The 19198-nt window shown below is 30.5% G+C and overlaps 3 protein-coding genes across 4 annotated transcripts; 1 reads left to right on the top strand and 2 right to left on the bottom strand.

The window, feature by feature from the left end:
• Nucleotides 1-661: 661 nt before the first annotated feature.
• Nucleotides 662-4411, bottom strand: LOC107410583 (GABA transporter 1). The gene is made up of 7 exons (XM_016018030.4): nt 4134-4411; nt 3777-4007; nt 2278-2375; nt 1883-2069; nt 1656-1786; nt 1298-1531; nt 662-1207 (listed from the first exon to the last, which is right to left on the bottom strand). The coding sequence occupies exons 1-7, from the start codon at nt 4249-4251 to the stop codon at nt 827-829; spliced, it is 1380 nt and encodes a 459-aa protein (XP_015873516.3). The 5' UTR covers nt 4252-4411; the 3' UTR covers nt 662-826.
• Nucleotides 4412-6787: 2376 nt separating this feature from the next.
• On the top strand, nt 6788-9798 carry LOC107410585 (uncharacterized). 2 transcript variants are annotated; one of them, XM_016018033.4, is made up of 2 exons: nt 6788-6937; nt 7699-9798. In XM_016018033.4, the coding sequence occupies exon 2, from the start codon at nt 7715-7717 to the stop codon at nt 9617-9619; it is 1905 nt and encodes a 634-aa protein (XP_015873519.3). In that variant the 5' UTR covers nt 6788-6937; nt 7699-7714; the 3' UTR covers nt 9620-9798. The 2 variants fall into 2 exon arrangements, with proteins under 2 accessions (XP_015873519.3, XP_048325136.2); XM_048469179.2 differs by having other exon boundaries at nt 6830-6937; nt 7362-9798.
• Nucleotides 9799-10278: 480 nt separating this feature from the next.
• Nucleotides 10279-12546, bottom strand: LOC107410574 (uncharacterized). The gene is made up of 4 exons (XM_048468859.2): nt 11971-12546; nt 11513-11698; nt 10897-11232; nt 10279-10715 (listed from the first exon to the last, which is right to left on the bottom strand). The coding sequence occupies exons 1-4, from the start codon at nt 12100-12102 to the stop codon at nt 10686-10688; spliced, it is 684 nt and encodes a 227-aa protein (XP_048324816.2). The 5' UTR covers nt 12103-12546; the 3' UTR covers nt 10279-10685.
• Between the last annotated feature and the right edge of the window lie 6652 nt (nt 12547-19198).

Below are 19198 nucleotides of genomic sequence, written 5' to 3'. Positions count from 1 at the left end.
AACTTCTTTTTCTTCAATTGTATGATCTGATGATTGAAAATCCAAATAATTATGGTGTGAGAGCTTGATGATTTTTATTTATTTTGTTTTAGGTCATTGAATTCCTATGCAGGGGAATGAGTTTTGCACACGCTTTTGGTTTGCTTTATTTATAGTTTAGCAAGTTTTGGAGAATCATGTCGTATTGTTTGTTTCGTTTGAACTTGTGTTAGATTCGCTGCATGTAACATTAATTTGTGTTAGGTTCCATTTGGTTTGACTCTTCACTATGGTTTCGTTCGGTTTGCAAAAAATAAAAAATAATAATAAAAAATAAAAAATGTAAAAAATCGATTAAATCAAACAGAAATCCACCCCTTTTCACATTTTGAAACTAGATGGTAGCAAGGTGTAATTACCCCTTAAATTAATAAAACAATTTCTTTTTTTAATAAACATGTACAAATAACAAATTAAGCTATTTGTGAACTACTTACAAGTTTCATTCGGAATTTAATTTAATGTTCAAAATTGATTTATTTTAATGAGAAGTCGAATTCCAATGAGTTAAAACCGAATCAATCCCGAATCGACCACAATCTATTGGAACCTATTTACAACCCAAGAAAAAAGTTAAATAATATATAATTAAACCTCCATTACCTTTTTTTTTCCCCTGAAATAATAATAAAAAAGAACCATTACTTTGCATACCAATTCATATATATGTAAAATTAACTAAGAAGAACTCCACACTTAAAATAAGAAGTTAGCCATACTAACAATCAATTAAATAAAAAAAAAAAAAAAGAAAGTAACAAAATAAGCTGAGATGGTCGAAAACTAATCATACGTTTGCAAATAATCTATAATTTTTGGCGTCAAGGCTGATCTGTCTTATTGCTGCTATTGCTGCTATGATACTTAGAGCTGAAAAAACTACAGAAATTATGACATTTAACCAGAAAATGAGACTTCTCTTGGATGGTTTAAATGTTACGTTGAAGAATACCATTGGCAAGATGAAATCAAGAGGCATGAAACCAAATGCTCCAATGACAGCACTGATGTCCCCAAAAAATGGAAGCATTGCCGCTATAGTTGTTGATACGACAACAGAGAGTGACCGAGCTATCACTCTGGGGATCACATTTCGGGAAGAGAATTCTTTGCTTGATGGGTCTGCAAATGTTCTCTCTAGCACTTCATTTGTGGGCTGGAGATAAACCTACAACAAAACAATGCAACTTAGTAACGGTGGTTTTCTTTTTAGAAAGACACAAAGAAAGATAAGGGAGAAAAAGAACTGTTTTCTCACCACAGCAACAGCTGATAGTTGAAGTATGGTGAAAATGTTGATCATGAAAATGAACCATTTTGGGACCAAAGGTTTGCCATCTTCTAGGAAATTGGTATAAATGAGACCCTCAGATTGGTTCCCAAATGCCCAATACCCAGAAATTGCAACATTGAAAAAAGTCACCATAATTACCATATAACAGACACATAAACCCTTGAACATCTTTCCTTTCACTGGAGGTGCTAGCGTTGCCTGTGAAGCCAATAAAAAAAAAAGAAAAAAGAAAAAAAAAAGGCTTAGAAAAAGAGCTTTCTTGTAATGGAATCCATTAACATAAAGTTCTAAGACTGAAAAGAAATTGAAGAAATTTTAGGACCTGAGTTTCTGGAATGATACCATTGCCGTATGTTGTGGCAATGATAGCAATTGCGTTGAAGATCCCAAAAATTCGACTTTCATTATCACCCTGTAGAGAATAGTCCTTCTTTGGCCCTTTGGATGAATTTCCTAACAAAAATAAAATAAAATTCATGGTTTATGAACTTTGTATTGGATATTAAACTTTTAATAAATTTTGTTTTAGTATATATAGGGATATATTACCAATATAAATAGAAGCAGCAGTTGCACAGGCACTGTAGGCTAGGCATAACACTAGGGACACCAAATTGATGTGCCTCAGAGAGTGAAAAGATGGGATTTGTGCTAAAATCAGCATAAAGCATCCAAATATCACTACAAATTCAAAAAGCTTCATGCTTCCATTTGGGTTTGACAGCAAGTAAATTGACTGCAAAAAGAACATATATCAACAAACTTTCTAATTTACAAATATTTGTAATTATTTCTATTTAAATTTACAATGTGTTATTAGCAATGAAAGAATCATCTACCAACTGCCGTAGTACCACTTGATACTAAATACACAAATTAAAATAACAAAATTATGCAAATAATGCAATATATTATTTGAATGATATAAAGGTTAATGGAATTACCTTCATGCATTGTCCTCCAAGAAGAGTGCAAGCAACCACAGCACCATAGCAGACTATGAACTGAGCTGGGCCAACAAAATAACGACCCCAGTTGGGCCCTGTTTTTTACCATTTGTTAATTGTTAGAAGTTAACACCTTATTTAAAAAAATAAAATAAAATAAAATAAAATTATTTCTTTATGGAGATTGAAATTTCTATAGTGGTGAAATATGCAACAAAATAGATGGTAATTATCAGAAATTCACCACTGACAGTCAAATATTCAGTTATATGTATTCACCAAAAAATATATATATATTCACTTATATATTTTTACTAATCATCTTTTAACATGTTCTTGGAGACGGTTAGTGGCCACATCCACTTTTTCAATATGTAAGGTTCTATATCCATTTTTTCAATATGTAAGGTTTTAGGTTCAAATCATCCAATTATTAGGGGGGCCCAAAAGAAAATGACATTTCAATATCCACTTAGAAATGATTACTTCTCTCTCTCAAAAAAGAAAAAAAAAAATATTACTTCAGAAATATTTCAAAAAAATTATTTTCTTATTAAATGTTGAAATCTAATTTGTATCTCTTCCAAGGATTTTCTTTAGGCTTTAGTTCATAGCCTATCTAAGAAAAAAATTGATTTGGCCTCTAGGTTGGATTTTCTTTAGGCCTTAGTTTATAACCTATCTAAGAAGAATTTTGATTTGGCCTCTTGGTTTTCTTTCCTGATACGCATCACATCCATAAGACGTTAAAAATGCACATCTCAATGTTGACATGAAGATCGAGTGGAAATTTAGATGATATGGTTTTCACTTTTTACCACCATTTTATTTGGTCAAAATCGATTTTTATATTATTTAGGAATTGACCTAATGATATTTTTTTATTCCTCATCTACTATACAAACCACTGGTTTCTATAAAAGTTGGAAACTTAACCAAAACTAGTGGAAAAGAACTGGAAATATTATTATTTATACATTTAATAAGGACTTTACTATTGTGGGCGACATGGTCCACCTTTTGTGGGACAATTGTTGATCAGCCATTCACGATAACATTTCTGTATCTAATAATAAATATACAGACTGCACATGTATATGACAAAGCCTGCAGCTGTTTCATATAAATGAATGTGGAATGGTCCAAACTGATTATATTATAGTAATTTTGTTTTTCCATTTTTTTTAATTTTTTTTATCATGGAAAAGAGAAATTGATAAGAGAGGACAACAAAACCATATCACATACATTTTTTGTAAATATTATTTTTTAAGTATTAGAGTAGATAATTCGATTTTTTCTTTTTAAATTTTAATTTAGCATAGTTTTGTCATTAGACCTTATTCGTATTCGTATGGCTCTAGCATTTTTTTTTTTTTTAAAACTTTGTTAGAATTGATTAAAGGGGGATAGAAATCAATGAAAAGAAAATGAATGGATTGATATAATTGAAGGAAATAAAAAAATAAATAAATTGAAGGAAATAAAAGAAGTACCTAAAATATCATTAGCCATGTCTCTGAAACGGAGATGACGATGACCCAATTCAGCATGATGTTCAAGAACCAAAGAAATCAAATTGTATGAATAAAAAGTGACAAGAGCCCCGATAACCAAACACAAAATTCCAGCAGTCCATCCAAGGAAGGTGAAAGCATAAGGCAGACTCAGCAGAGGTGGTGCTACTATTGATGTTGTTAAGTGATATCCACAGTGCACCCATGATCCTGAAATTAATATTCATTTCCATTCCATTCCCATTATTTATCATTTATAATTATCACAATTCCACAATCATCAAAGAGAAAGATCAAAGATAAATTAGAGAAAGGAGAAAAGAGAAACTGGATTACCTTTTGATTTCAGAACAAAAAGAGCTCCAGCATCTTGATGATGATTATGGGCTTCTTCTTTTGCAGCTTCTCTTTCATAAGCTTGTGCTGCTGAGACTGGTTGCTGCAGAGTCCCCATTTCTCTTTATTCTTTTCTCTTTCTGTGGAATGGAAGATGGACAAGGGAAAAAAAATAACAAAAGCCAGATGGGAGTAAACAATAAGATGATTTTTTTTTCTTTTTTTTTTTTTTTTCTTGATGATAAAAAGGTGATGGTTATGTGGCCACTTTCTTTGACTATTTATTTTTATTTTTTATTTTTTTTCATCACAATTCAAACTATAAATTCATCATGTGAGACCATGTGTCAAGCTAACAGTCAACTTGGTGTATATATATATATATATATATATGAAGATTTTTTTTTTTTGAAATTTTGGTATCACTGCGCCTGATATTTGGCGCCCCTAACCCCCCCCACCCCAGGATGACTCGAACTCGCGCCTCTTAGGCGCCAGTAGCAGTGCCTTACCACTGGGCCATGCTGCTTCGTCATATATGTGAAGATATTAATGAGTATTTTTTCGGTTGAGTAAGAAGATATTTATTATATTATTAGTTGCAATTACGAAATTTTGTATTTCGTGCATTTATTTAGTGACTGAAATTGACACCTGTATGATGGTGACGCTTGGTTTGAATTCCTTATTTATCTGCATGTGGTCAAATAATACCAAAAGTTCTTTATATTATATATTTATATATATATATATATAGACTTATAAAAATATTATAATTTAAATTGTGGTTTGATATACAAATGGTGATCATTTATCTATATTTTTCCTATTGATACATAAAGATGTTATAATTGGTTTTACTTACAGTGGAGTTTGACTAGAGGCCCAAGTTTCAAAGATACTGGCAAGTACACCGACAAAACCCAAAAAAAAAAAAAAAAAAAAAAAAGAAAAATGGATAGGAATACTTTATGGAGGAGATAATTTCAACTGCTCTTTGTCCAATAACAAGCTTACGGAAGTCAGATATTTCAATGGCCATGTGGAAAAAGAAAAAAACAGGGCTGATACAGTGTAAGAACTCAACGAGTGACATCTTAGGACACGGAACTCCTTTTTCCTCCATAGCTAGCTGTTGGAAATTTTGTACCAAATAGTATAAACACAAGTTTCAAAGATACTAGTATGAACACTGATATAACAACAAAAAATGGAAAGGAATATGCTATGCAGGAGAGAATTTCAACTCCTCCGTGTGTAATAACAAGCTTATAGGAGTTTGATATTTCAATAGCCAGTTGGAAAAAGAAAAAAAAAGCGGCTGATACAGGGTAAGAACTCAACTAGTGACATGTTAGGACACGGAACTTTTGTCCTCAATAGTTAGCTGTTGGAAATTAATTTTGTATCAAATAGCAGAGCACTTGATCCAGGTTAATTTATGATTGATTCAAATAGACTTTGATCCAAGTTTAATTTAGGATACAACCATACAAGATTATGTTGATTTATTATGTTCGTTGGATCTTGAAATAAGATTAATTTTTCGTTACTTATGAAATTAGAAACTTATAAAATTCGAATATGAGGATCTCAATCATTTAATTTTTATTGTTTTTTTTACAATAATACATCTTCATTGATTTTTTTTTAATATTTTTATTAATTATTACTCTTCAATGATGGTTAAGAAGTTCTGAAAAACGCATAATTATCTATATTGGCGAAAGTTTTTATAACATCACCACCTTATTTCGAAGTTGAAGTGTTACTGTGTTACCAAGAAAATTAGTTTTTGATACAAAATATGAGAAACAATCTTATAAAGTGACCATTAAGCATACAAGTATCGTTTCATCTAATGTAGTTTATGGTGATATTACATGGATTAAATAATTTTAAGTTTCAATTTTCATTATTTTGGTCTTGACCAAGTTTTGTGGTGTAATATTTTGTTGCCTAAGAAATTTTAAATAGGTTATAATGAAAGTAAAGTAAAATTAAAAAAGCCAGAGTCATTTCTACTTGATTGTTTACCTGTATAAATTTTCAATTACACATCAAACAGTTGGGAGTGTCATGCTAATGAAGCTTTTTACCAAACATCATTTTGGTCTTTCCTCTGCTTTTACAATTTTTTTCTTCTAGCAATAATTATTCTCATAAAAACAATAGAAAAGGTAATTTTTCTATCCTCTGCTTTTAAAAATGTAATTTTCCTATTCTTAAAAAAATAGAAAACTTTCTGGCTCAAAAATAAGAAATAAAAAACTGTTTTTATATATTATAGCCAAACATGCTCTATAAGAAAACAGATCTATCTTTATATATATATATATATATATACATATAAAGAACAGAAAACAGTATTTTTGTTATAAGAGAGACGAGTAAATAGAAAAGGTACTCTAAATGAAAAAAATAAAATAAAATAATATAAAGTAAAAACAATTATATTTCTCCTTAAAAAGCTGTTTCTTAAAGAAGACTCTTCACATTTCTATTATTTTCTTTGGGATTAATTAAATAAATGAAACATAATTAACGTAAAATATTAAAGAGAAAAAAAATAATAATAATAAAAAAAAAAAAAGAAGAAAGAAAGAAACGCTAAGTCCACGAAACGGATGGGCCTGGAATGATGAATGGGCCCAAAAAGAAAACTAAAAGAGTGGGAGTTTCAAGTTTCATCAGGAGACATTCTCAGAAACCAGAAACCCTAAAAAAAGAAACGCAAGGTTTCGATGATTCGAATCAACAGCAAAAAAAACCACACTTGTACTCTTTTTATGTTTCATATCCAGGTATATATATTTAAATCTCCCTTTTCTTATTATTTCAATAAAATATCTCTGAATTATATCATATAGAATATATATGTGGTTTTCTTTATGGAAGTATATCCTCCTGAATTCTGATTTTGTTTTAATTACGTTTAGTGTAAATTGGGAATAAGTATTGGAGTTTAGCAGAAACAAAAATGCTGTAACTTTATGTGATGATTCTTATAAGCATGATCTCATAATTCACATTACAAATATTGCAGGGAAAAAATGGCTTTTTTTGTTTTTTTTTTGTTTTTTTTTTTTTTTGGTGGTACCATGTTCATATCAGCAAACAACAAATAAAAATCAAGAGAAACAAATCTGTTTTCTTTCTCTATTTAGTTTTTGATAAAGAAAATTTGAACCTCATGGAACTGTTCCTTTTTTTATTTTTTTATTTTAGGCCAACGAATTTGTATACAGGGGAATGAGTTGTGCACACCCTTTTGGCTTGTTATACAGTGTAGCAAGTTTTGGAGAATCATGTTGAATCGGTTGTTTCATTTAAACTTAAGGGTGCTATAATCTTGTCTTATGTTTAATTTGGTTGCTTGTCACCTCTGTATGTGGAGCATATCTTAGTTTTTATTATTGTAGTTCTGATTATTATATTTGAAAGAAGGATAGGATAATTCGAGAGCTTTTACATGCTTGTTCTGCTTCTCCTGGTGCTGACTAAAATAAACGTGTTTTCAGAGATTCGTTTGTTACTTTGTTTTCTGTTTTTGGTGGAAATGCAGTTCTCGAGTTTGAAGTATGCCATCAGAATCTGACAAGTGGGGATGGAAGCATGTTAGTGTGTTTGGTGGATTTGACAAAGGAAGTGGCACAAAAAGATGGAAATGCAATCACTGTAATCAACGGTATAATGGTTCTTATTCACGTGTTAGAGCCCACCTACTTGGGTTCACTGGTGTTGGGGTAAAAAGCTGTCCAGCAATAGACAGGACTTTAAGAGAAGCATTTCAAATTCTAGAAGAAGAGCGTGTGGCTCGGAAAAAGAAAAGAACTTCTGGAACTGGGAAACCTGGCAAGCGCATTCGTACTTCACGGCCAAGTGTTACCTGTTTCTCCAAAGAAGAAGTAGATGATATAGTGGCTAGATTTTTTTATGCCGATGGACTGAATGTCAATGTTGTCAACTCTCCTTACTTTCGTGAAATGGCCAAAGCAATTGCTGCTTATGGTCCTGGTTATGAACCCTTGTCGGTAGATGAGCTATCTAATTCCTATCTAAGTAAAGAGAAAAGCAGGATTGAGAAATCTGTGGCTCTAGTTAGGGAATCTTGGCCTCAAACAGGATGTACACTACTCTGTGTTGGCCACTTAGAAACCATGCTTGGCTGTTTCCATATTGATATCTTTATTTCTAGTCCAAGAGGACTTGTGTTTTTGAAAGCAGTAGACATAGATGATATTGATGGGGCACTCAATTTGTTAATGGGTGTTCTTTGTGATGCAATTATGGAAATTGGACCTGAAAATGTGCTTCAAATAATCTCACATCTGGATGATTCAATTAAGTTATCCGATTCCCTCGTGTCGTCAAAGTTTCCTCATATATTTTGGTCTCCCTGCACTTCAGATGCCATCCGTATGTTGATGGAAGAAATAGCTCAATTGGATTGGACAAAATCTGTTGTCTTGTGTGCTAAGGAAATTGAAGAATGCATCCTTATGTATCAGCACTTTTCCCCATGCATGTTCCCTCAAAATTTAAAAGATAGCTCTGATATTCTTGCTTTGAAGTTTGCACCTTCCTTTTGCATTGTTCAAAGGATTTCCGATGTAAAGCAACTGCTTCAAGAGGTTGTTGTTAGTGAAGAGTGGAAACAATGGAAACTTAGTATTCCAGATGACATGGCAAGTGTTGAAGCTGTCATTTTGGGAGATGACTTCTGGAGCAGTGCTCATTTGGTGTCGCAGATATTTGAGCCATTTGTAAGATTGCTTGGTACATTTAATGTTGACAAATTTGTTATGGGTGATATTTGTAATTGGCGGGTTCAGGCTCTAGAAACTGTCAAGAGTAAAGGTATTGACGGAAATGTATTGACTCAATTGGAAGAACTTATAGAGAACAGATGGGATGTGTTATTTTCTCCACTCCATGCTGCTGGTTACATATTGAACCCTAGATATTTAGGTAGAGGTCAAAACAAGGATAAAATAGTAATGCGGGGTTGGAAGGCCACCTTGGAAAGGTATGAGAGTGAAATAACAGCTAGACGATATCTTAGGGAGCAGCTTAGCTCTTTCTGGCGATTAGATGGCTCCTTAGGTGATGAAGATGCTGTGGATTGTAGAGATAAAATGGATCCAGTTGCATGGTGGGAAAACTTTGGTTTTGAAATACCACACTTACAGACATTAGCTATAAAAGTTTTGAGTCAGGTTTCAAGTGTTGCAATGTGTCAAGAAATCTGGCAAGATAGTGGCTTTTCATGTCGAGAAACCACCAACAGATTGGGAGTGGAGAGAGTGGAAGATCTAGTTTTTGTTCGAAACAACCTTAGACTTCATAGCCAAAAATATGGGATCTCGAATGTCTCATTAACTACCAAAAATGAGAGTTCAGGTTCTCCTTCTGGTGTGAAGATATGGGATGCAGCTCATCTCGATCAAACAAAGGTAATAGCAAGTAGTCAAGGTAAATCATGATTACTTAGTAACTTTAATCGATCGTTTGGATCAAGGACTCAACACTGCTGAAGAAGCTTGTTCATGAAAAATTTTCGTGTAATTAAAAAGTCCAAATTTTGTAAATGAGGTTCAGTTGCTTTTCTTTTGTTCTATAATCTAAGATGACATTCTGTGAAGAGATTTACTCTGGTTCATAATGTATTTGGCATTTTTTTTTTTTTTTTAATTCAAGATCTCTGCACCACATGGCAGGGAAAAAAGTATGAGCATTGCTATATGTCACCGGTGGTAAGTATCACCATCCTATATGGCGGTGGATTTGATGTTAAAATAGCTTTTTATATATACATGGAACCCACTACTATGTAAACTTTTTTTATCCATTTATATACATGGATCCACTGCCACGTAGGATGGTGATAGTCATCACTGGTGACAAATAATATTATTCAAAAAGTATATAACAGAGAAAAAAAAAAAAAAAATCTCTTTGTTATCTATTTGACATTTGTTATTCAGGTTCATTTTTATTCTTTTCTTAAGTTATAAAATTATAGTTAAATAATTTTTACTTGCCTCATAAGCATACAAGTACATGAATGGGAATTAGCTTTTTTCTGGTTCTCAACTTGTCAGGGCTTGCCTTTGATTCATGTGTTAGCCATTTGGTCTTCTTATAATCAAATGGAAATCAACTATTTATGGATAAACCTCACTTAATCAAGTGCAATAAAAAAATCTATCCTTTTGTTTTTTCTTCCATCTGCAAAGAGCATATAATTGCTCTCTGCCCCATGCTAATGTAGAAAATTAGCATCAACATATTAGGCAAGTGTAATCACAAACAAACTAAAAGCCCTGGAAACAAAAAAAAAAAAAACAAAAAAGATTTTTAAAAAGTCCTAAACGTTGAAGAGTTTCTGAAATTCCCTGAAGGTTAAGTTGAGACGACCTGGACGAAGCCTAGATTCTTCTAAAAATTGTTTAGGAGCAGAATTTGGTATTATGGAACTTACACCATGATGTATATGTCTTGATTTACCACCGAACATCAACGCATCCCCTGATTCCAATATAACTTTCTTTACCTTGTGCACATCCACAGAGATGAATTCTGCAGAGTCACCAAGAGAAAAGGAGACAATAAGTAATCCATTCTGGAGACTCCCTTTACTTTCAGATCGATCCTAAACAAGTTAACTCAACTTTTAGGCACCAAAAAGCACATGATTTACTAGATTCTAATCAACAAAATTAACCATCGATGTATCAAGCAGTGCAGTTGGGTAAAAGACCTGATGAAGAGCGAGTGTTGCAAGCGTAGTGTAAAAGTTGACGATGCATACAGTTGGAGACATTGAAGGAAGTACGTCTTCCACTTCCAGATTGGTTCCTTTTAGATCCTTCTTAAGATGAGCATGAGCATCTTGGATTGATCTTTTAACCAATAAACTGTAATCCTCAGGAATATCATGTGTCTTAGTACCATCAACCGTTCGCCACAGTTCATACATTCGTCTTTTAGGATCCCAAGTCAAGCCAAGAGCCATGATGTAGTGACCATGATTTCCCAGTTGATAAAATCCACCAGGGCCAAGACCAAGCTTCTGACAACTCCTTATGATTCCAACCTGTAACATTAAACAACCAAAAGAAAACCTTAGGGATTACAATTTACACAAGGTTTAGTAGCAATTGCCACGTCCTATAACATAATGGTTATGGTTACCAATTAAGAGCCAATAATGTTCAACTGATAATGCCAATTTCTCAAAGTGAAAAAGAAAGCAACCTTATTGTGATCAATTTCACATCTTGCCTATAAAATACTCAATGCATAGTATAGTATACAATTGTTAAACCCAGATTATTATTAGCCAAAATATATGTAACAACGAGGTCTACAAGTACCTGCTCATCGTAGGTGATATAATGTTTCAATAGAACCATCCCAGGCCTCATTGCTCTAACTTGGCTGACCCGTTCAAACTTTTTCTCTGCTCCATTCCAGATTTCACAGTTTCTTGCACGATCAGAAGATGGTTCTAATCGAGCAAAACTTTTGCTCCCGGACAAGCAGATATCAAAATTTCTAACCTTTGAGAAAAACCAAATAACGTAGCAAAAAGGGAAAAAAAAAAAAAAAAAAAAAAAAAAAAAAAAAAAAGGATAACAACTATTAATAAAAGTAAAACAATCCAAATTATCTATTAGACCCCAAAAAAAAAAAAGAAAGAAAAAAAAATGAAATTTCCATTAACCCATTTCAACAATATGAAAATTACATTCAAAATTGAATGAACTGAACTCAAAACTAGAAAAGGAGACAAGGGAATTACATGATTAACAGTGGGACTTCAATGCCCTACTGTTGAACTCTCGCTGCAGCAGTTGTTCCTTTGCAAGGTTGAAAATGGCGAAAAGACCACCTTGCAGGCGTGGCGAATCGCCGACAGCGAATGCCCGGAAAATCTCGAAGAAGCTTCACAGAGCGCCGACATTGAATGGCGGGAAAACACTGAAGGGGTGGGGAGAACAGGTGCTATAACGAAGTATGCTTATGGTTTTTTTTATTTATTTATTTTTTTTTAAAGGAAAATTAACCAGGATTATATATATCTATATATTTTTTATTAAAAAAAAAAGGTTAGTCCTAGTCTCCTAGATTCATTTTTTTAATTAAAAAAACCATCAAATTTTGAGTAAAAATTATTTAATTTATAATTTTATTACTTGAATAATAATAATAATAATATAAGAAATAATATTATGCTTCAGCATTTGCCTATCTCAAAGCAAATCATGATTAATCACTTATTTACTTTGTTCAATCGTTAGGATCAAGGACTCAAAATATTGCTGTAGAAAGCCTGTTCTTGAAAAAATTTCAGAGTAATTTGAAAGGTCCAAATTTTTGTGAATGAGGTTCAATTATTGGATTTCTTTTTTTCTGTGTACAGATATATTCACATCCATAAAGTATTTTGGCATGGTTTATTGAAAATTTCTGCACCACATGGTACAAAAGTTACCAAAAAAGAAAGAAAGAAAGAAAGAAAGAAAAGAAAGCCGCTCTTTGTTGTCTATTTGACATAACTTGTAAAAACATGGGACATATTCCATCTAAACGTGTTGATAATGTGATGTTTAGCCTGAGACAACAAATGGGATAGAATTAGTAGTAACCCTCTAGATGTTGATGCCCATAGCTTATAGGCCATTATTAGGTGCTCTACTATTGAGTCCTTCGGAATTCAAAATTTCCCTTTTGGTTACCCACGAAGAAAACAAAAGGTTGAAAAAGAAGGCAAAATTAAATAGTAGGGAAATAGGAAATGATTTATTCAATATCATAATGCAATAAACGTTTAATAACTTTTTTTTCTTTTTGAATGAAAATGACCAACAGAACCTATATTTAATCTAGATATTAAGAAAACAGAGAAACTTTCTGTAGTGGGAACATTGGAAATGCAGATCCATAGGTAGGATATTGTTTACTGGGCTCAAAGAGATATTTTGGACATAGTTGGACTTTGGCGCCAACCCAATTTAGCATGAATCATGGACAAAAAGATATATATTTGTGATGGTAGTGGAAATTAAAATTAATGAAAGTGCTTTTGCTTGGATTATGGTGTATGGAAGCATCTGCTTTACGTGGAAACAAAGAAAAAGCAAAATTGGCTGCTAATCAATCAAAATGGGAGGAAATTAATTTCCAATTAACAGATTGAAGAAAAAGAAAAGAAAAGTTGGGCTATAGAGAGAAGGCTATCAAAAGCAGTCAAGAAATAAAGAGACCTGAAGTAGAAATGAAACATAAAAAAAAAAGGATAATGGTGGATTCTTCGTACCCTTTGTGGCTACATCAAAGGACGATTTGGGGATAAAGAAGGATTTTTAAAAGCCTAATTTTCCATGTCTCTCGTGATAAAGAGAAAGCACTATTAAAACATACAAGTTCAGAAAATGTGGGGAATAAATAAAAGTGAAGGAAAAAGGACCTTGAATGATCCAAAAGATGCCCCAAAGAAAAGAAAAAAATTTTGAAAAAATAAAAAAGGAGGAGGAGGAAACAACAAAGAAAAAAATAGTGGCATATCTATATGTGTGTGTGTGTGTATATATATATATATATATATGTGTGTATTGTTGAAAAAAGAAGGCAAATGAATTTTATATGCATCTATATATGCACTAGAGAATTGTGACTTCTTGTCTCTAGGCAAATCTTGAGTAAGATTGCCTCAAAAGTTTGTACATGCTTATTCAAATGATTTTATCCATTATGCAAATGCAATCATGACATAAATTTATTGACTATATTATATTAACAACGAGAAGAAGAAAGAAATTTTCAAACAAATTATAAAATTAAAAATAACAAGCTTCATCAACAGTATAAAACAAATCATAAGGAAAAACATGGAGTGTTGAGAATCTTGAGTTGAAAGAAGTTGTTGGAAATTAGAATTTTCTTTTGGGCTTGCTAGTTTGCATCTAAAAGAAATTATACAAATATATATTTACAATTAGAATATACACACACAATTTGCATACTATTAGAGATGACTTTTGTTAGGTCTAGTCCTATGTCCATCAGGCTACTATTTATTCTCTCTTTTATATATATATATATATATATATTTTTAGGTAAATTTCATTTCAGCTTTTTCAATTTAGTTATAATTATTTTTATAATTTTTAATTATAAAAATTAATTGAAAAAACTTACTAATGAATTTTGAGTATGATTTTTCAGAAATAAAAATTTAACTGTAATTAAAACAAAATTGAAAAATTTAAATGAATTTTTCACTTTTTAGATAAAATTATTTAGATATTTATACTGCTATTTGATGCAGCTTTAAACACTGAATAATTAGTGGGTTTTTTAGGAGACTGAGCATGTAAAAATTTAAACTTTTATGACTATGATATCCTGCTAAATACAATAATTTTTTTGAAAAATATCTATATATATTTTAGATGGTGAATTAACCTTAATTTTACATACTTTAACAAACAACTTCAGTGGAATAACATTTATATATTCTAAAAAACCTTAAATTGTTTTCAATTATTTATTCATTTATTTTTTCTGTACAGGGTTCATTCCAACTTACAACTCTTGTGCTTCCATTTTCCATTTTTGTTTAGCTCGGTTGACGTAAGTGCTTGACTTTGGGAACGAATCAATGGAATCTAGCCAGTAGATTTGGACAAGTGATGACTTCTAAATTATATAAAATGGCTACATAATATCAAAATCCTTAAAACCTTAGTATTAGGTTTTGAATATATCAACTTCCCAAGCCTAATTCCATGTATAAACTAATTTTGCTGATTACCACTAGATAAGAACAGGTTAACACCCTCGATGATCAGTTGGTGGGACCGAATAATTTTCTCTGATAAGTTCTGAATTATTATTATTTTTAAAATTATTGATTAATTCAACATATAAAATCAAATAATGTTTGGATTTAAATACGATTTAGCATTTATCTATCGGCCATTGACCATTTACAAAATAGACTAATCGATTAGGATCTTTTAATTAGGTGCTAATCGTTCTTCGGCCAAATTCAATTTTGGTCCATAAAGTTTTCAGAGCTTGAAAAAAACATCAAGGCACTACCTAATCAAGTTTTCTTTCTCATATATTTGGCAGTTTACATGGGAATTATTTAATTTATATTTCAATAAATTAAAAAAAAAAGACATTTTCATTTGTGGTTCGGCAATTATATATATATATATATATTATATATATACTGCATGGAATTTGGCAAGACGATGAAAGACAATTCACCTAACTATGCAGCTAAGAACAATAAGTATAGCCGACAATTGCTTCAAACGTCCAAAAAGCACGTGGGAAAAATATATACAGACTACCTAATATATAAACACTACAAATTAATATAGTTTTTACTTGGTCTTTTTTTCTTATCTTTTCCTTCATATCTAATCAACAATTTCTTTTTGTCTTTTTTTCACTTTTTCTACTAAATTGGTTTTCTTTCAATTTCTTCCATTTAATTTAATTACCATGACCATGAGTATCTAAATGTAATCCATGCATGTGTCATACTTAATTTGTAGACCCACGACATGCATCATCAAGCACTTATGTATATATGCATACATGCATACTAACATACATACACAACAAATATGTATGTATATATGTGTTAGTGGTTCTTTTTCATGATGCAAATTACATTCAATTAATGGAAGGGAAGTTAATTACTTTGACTAGTTAAAGATCCCGTGAATACATCCTTTATTCGAATAGCAAATATTATTCAAAATTTGTTTCAATTATATGACAAAGCCATATATATAAAGAGCCAAAAAATTTAAAAGTAAAGGAAAAGAGATGTGGGAGGAAAAAGAAAAGGAATCCAAAGTGAAACAATTAATAAAAAGCATGGTTTTTATATATACATCGTCGGTTGTAAGGTAGAGTGTCGTGACTTGTTCTGAAAAGGAAAGCTCATAAAAGTATTCAAAGAAGCTTCATGCCACTGCCTACTCTATAAATCAATATATAAATATTATATCAAAATCAATCATACTATTATTATTACCATTTTTTTGAGGGGAAAAAAAAAAAAACAAACTATGACTTTGTGTACAAGAAACACATACACCATTTCTAGGTCTTTCTTATAAAAAAAATAAAACAAATATATATTATATATATTACATATATATATTACTAAAGGAAAATTCCCTGTATATTACTAAAGGAAAATTCTCTGATACTTCCTTTTCTCCTAAAATTTGTTTTTCTTTCGTTCCCTTTTTTTTTTTTTTTAACCTTAATTTACCCAAAAAGAAAAAAATTAATATTTTATTTTCCTTTTTTTATTTTTTATTTTGGGGAAAAAAGACCAATTAATAAAGTTTTTATTTTGTGATCATGTAAATTAGGAAAGCAAAACGTGAGCTTTTTCGAAGGGTAGGTAGGTTCCACAGGTAAGGGGAGTATAAACTCAAAATTGTGAGTTGGTGATGTGTAGGTAGGGGTGGGCAAAATCCAATCCAACCCGTTCAATCCGCCCAATCCAATCTATTTTTAACGGTTTGGATTGGATTTTTACATCAATTGGATTGGATTGGGTTCAAAATATTATAAATTGTATGGATTGGATTGGTTATGGATTGGAAATATAAATCCAATCCAATCCAATCCAATCCAAATAATATATTATTTAACTAAAAAATTATATATTTTTATTTTTTTCATTTTTATATATTAATTTTAGAATATTTTTTTCATTTTTATATATTAGTATTTAATTTTTTTTTCCATTTTTATATATTGATTTTTAATATATATATATATATATATTTTTTTTTTCTTTTATATCCCTATATCTCAAATCCTAAATCAAATTGTAAGTTGTAACGCTAAACTAAACATTTACCTTTGTTGCCGCCCACCACTAGTCCATCACCATCACCATAATATATATATTTTTTTTACATCCCCATCATATATATATCTACATATATTGTATACAATTGTTACTTATATATATATATATATATAAATGTTTAAATATAATTTATTGCTAATTTTATTGTTTTGATCTTTGTAGAGCTTACAGAATCAACTAAAATTAGTGAACCTGTCAACGTTGATTGATTTATGATTTACCAAAGTTTTAAAGTTAAAAAAAAAAAAGAATTATGCATTGATTTTTGAGTGAATGAATTTTGACGAATGTATTATTTTACATTATTTGTTCTAACAATTTTAATTTGATTTTATAGGAGTGAGATGATGACATTAATGTTTGCTATTTAATAAGTGCATGATGTGTATCATTTGCTACATTTTCTTCTTTTATTTTCCATTGTAGACTATGTTGTATTATTCTAATTGTATTTTATGTTTGGATAATTATAATTTATTATTTATATTTTATATTTGGAAAAATTTTTATTTGTATTATATATTTATAAATTAGTAAGTTTCAAACCGATCAACCAATCCAAACCAAACCGATCATAAATGGTTTGGTTTGGTTTGGATTTAATACCTCAATGGTTTGGTTTGGATTGTAAATTAGAAAAATCGATATGTATGGATTGGGTTGTATTTCGGTCCAAAACCGAACCAACCCAATCCGTGTCCACCCCTGTGTGTAGGTTAACCATGTCTTGGCTTTTTGGCACATTATCCTCATCTTCTAACGTGATATCACCTTCTCTTTTGCATTTTGCAGAGATTTCATCAAAATGATAAGGTTTGCTCAATTTTTTTTTTAATTATTATTGTTATTATTATTTTTGAAAAAAACGTTTTTGTAAAATTTATTCAATTTTATTAGCAAAATGGTGACTAAACTAGGTAGATTAACGACTTTATTTAGATTTTATGATAAATTAAAAAAAAAAAAGCCCCAATTTTCTTTGTATCATTTCACGTGGATGTCTAATTGTGGGTTAATTGGTCAATCTTTCTTCTAATGGTACTTTAATTACTATTATTATTATTTTTTTCGAATAGTGAATTCCTAAGTAAGCTACTTGTTGTATTATTAATATAATACATTCTATGTGGAAAATGGTGATGAATATAAGTACCAAATGGACACGGTTTACATTTAAAAATTGAAAACTTTTGGAAAATCAAATACAGTACAAACAATGAAATTAAATAAACCATCAAATGTATAGAACTTTATGAAATATTTACAAAGTTTAATTCAATTAACTTTTTTATTTTGAGTTTTTCACCAAATCAATTTCTATCACTTTTAATAATTTTTAATCGGTTTAAGTTTCAAACACCATTCAATGCATCCCAAATTACTTTTGACTGGAGTGTTCTTTTTTGTTTGGGACCTTCGAGTGGATTGAAAATTGTCTGATTTATTTATTTTTTTAAACAATTTTATACTTGTATTTAAAGCTATAATTAACCTTGAAAATGTATACAACATATTAGCGAGTTTGCCGTGTGAGTTGACACAAGGCTCTAGGCTTTCAGCACGCTTAACTAAACTATAATGTATAATATTTGATTATATACTATATTTTATTCCCATCAACCAACTTACCAATATCGAAAATAAATAAATAAATCAATTGTCAAAAAAAAAAATCCAAAATAAATAATGTACGTAATTCTTATCTAAAAATATATGTGGACTTATGCAAAAATAAAAAATGCTAGTTTATACCACCATTTTATTATTCTTTAGATGGTGCTAAATATAGGCTATAATGTCAATGGTTGATTTTCCTCATCTAACTTGCTTAATTTGTAACAAAAAAGCATTTTAAGAATAATTAAATGCTCCAATTATGTAAAATGGATGCTGATTTTTCCATTTAGTTTTTTTTTTATTATACAAAATTTACTTTCATGATTTTTAATTCATCACCGATAACTACATATTTTCCTTTCATATTTGACGTTTAAATTCTTCAGGTAAAATTTTTTTTTCTCGAAAAAGGTACATAGACATAATGAAATAAATTTATGAAGTATATATCAAAATGTAATGATTTTTTTTCTCTGGCACCAATTATTGGTTTGAAATAATTATAAATTCATTGCCAATGATTTTC

Source organism: Ziziphus jujuba, chromosome 10 (genome assembly GCF_031755915.1).
Source record: "Ziziphus jujuba cultivar Dongzao chromosome 10, ASM3175591v1".
NCBI classification, from domain to species: domain Eukaryota; kingdom Viridiplantae; phylum Streptophyta; class Magnoliopsida; order Rosales; family Rhamnaceae; genus Ziziphus; species Ziziphus jujuba.
The sequence above is the reverse complement of the archived record's forward strand: the minus strand, read 5'-3'. Positions and strand labels throughout refer to the sequence as shown.

Coding starts and splice junctions, on each gene's coding strand:
- LOC107410583 (XM_016018030.4), bottom strand. CDS start 4,251: ATGGGGACTCTGCAGCAACCAGTCTCAGCAGCACAAGCTTATGAAAGA. Junction 4,008..4,133: donor TTTTGTTCTGAAATCAAAAG/GTAATCCAGTTT, acceptor TATTAATTTCAG/GATCATGGGTGCACTGTGGA. Junction 1,532..1,655: donor GTATCATTCCAGAAACTCAG/GTCCTAAAATTT, acceptor TTGGCTTCACAG/GCAACGCTAGCACCTCCAGT.
- LOC107410585 (XM_016018033.4), top strand. CDS start 7,715: ATGCCATCAGAATCTGACAAGTGGGGATGGAAGCATGTTAGTGTGTTT.
- LOC107410574 (XM_048468859.2), bottom strand. CDS start 12,102: ATGTCGGCGCTCTGTGAAGCTTCTTCGAGATTTTCCGGGCATTCGCTG. Junction 11,699..11,970: donor GCTGCAGCGAGAGTTCAACA/GTAGGGCATTGA, acceptor TTTTTCTCAAAG/GTTAGAAATTTTGATATCTG. Junction 10,716..10,896: donor CAACACTCGCTCTTCATCAG/GTCTTTTACCCA, acceptor GTGACTCTGCAG/AATTCATCTCTGTGGATGTG.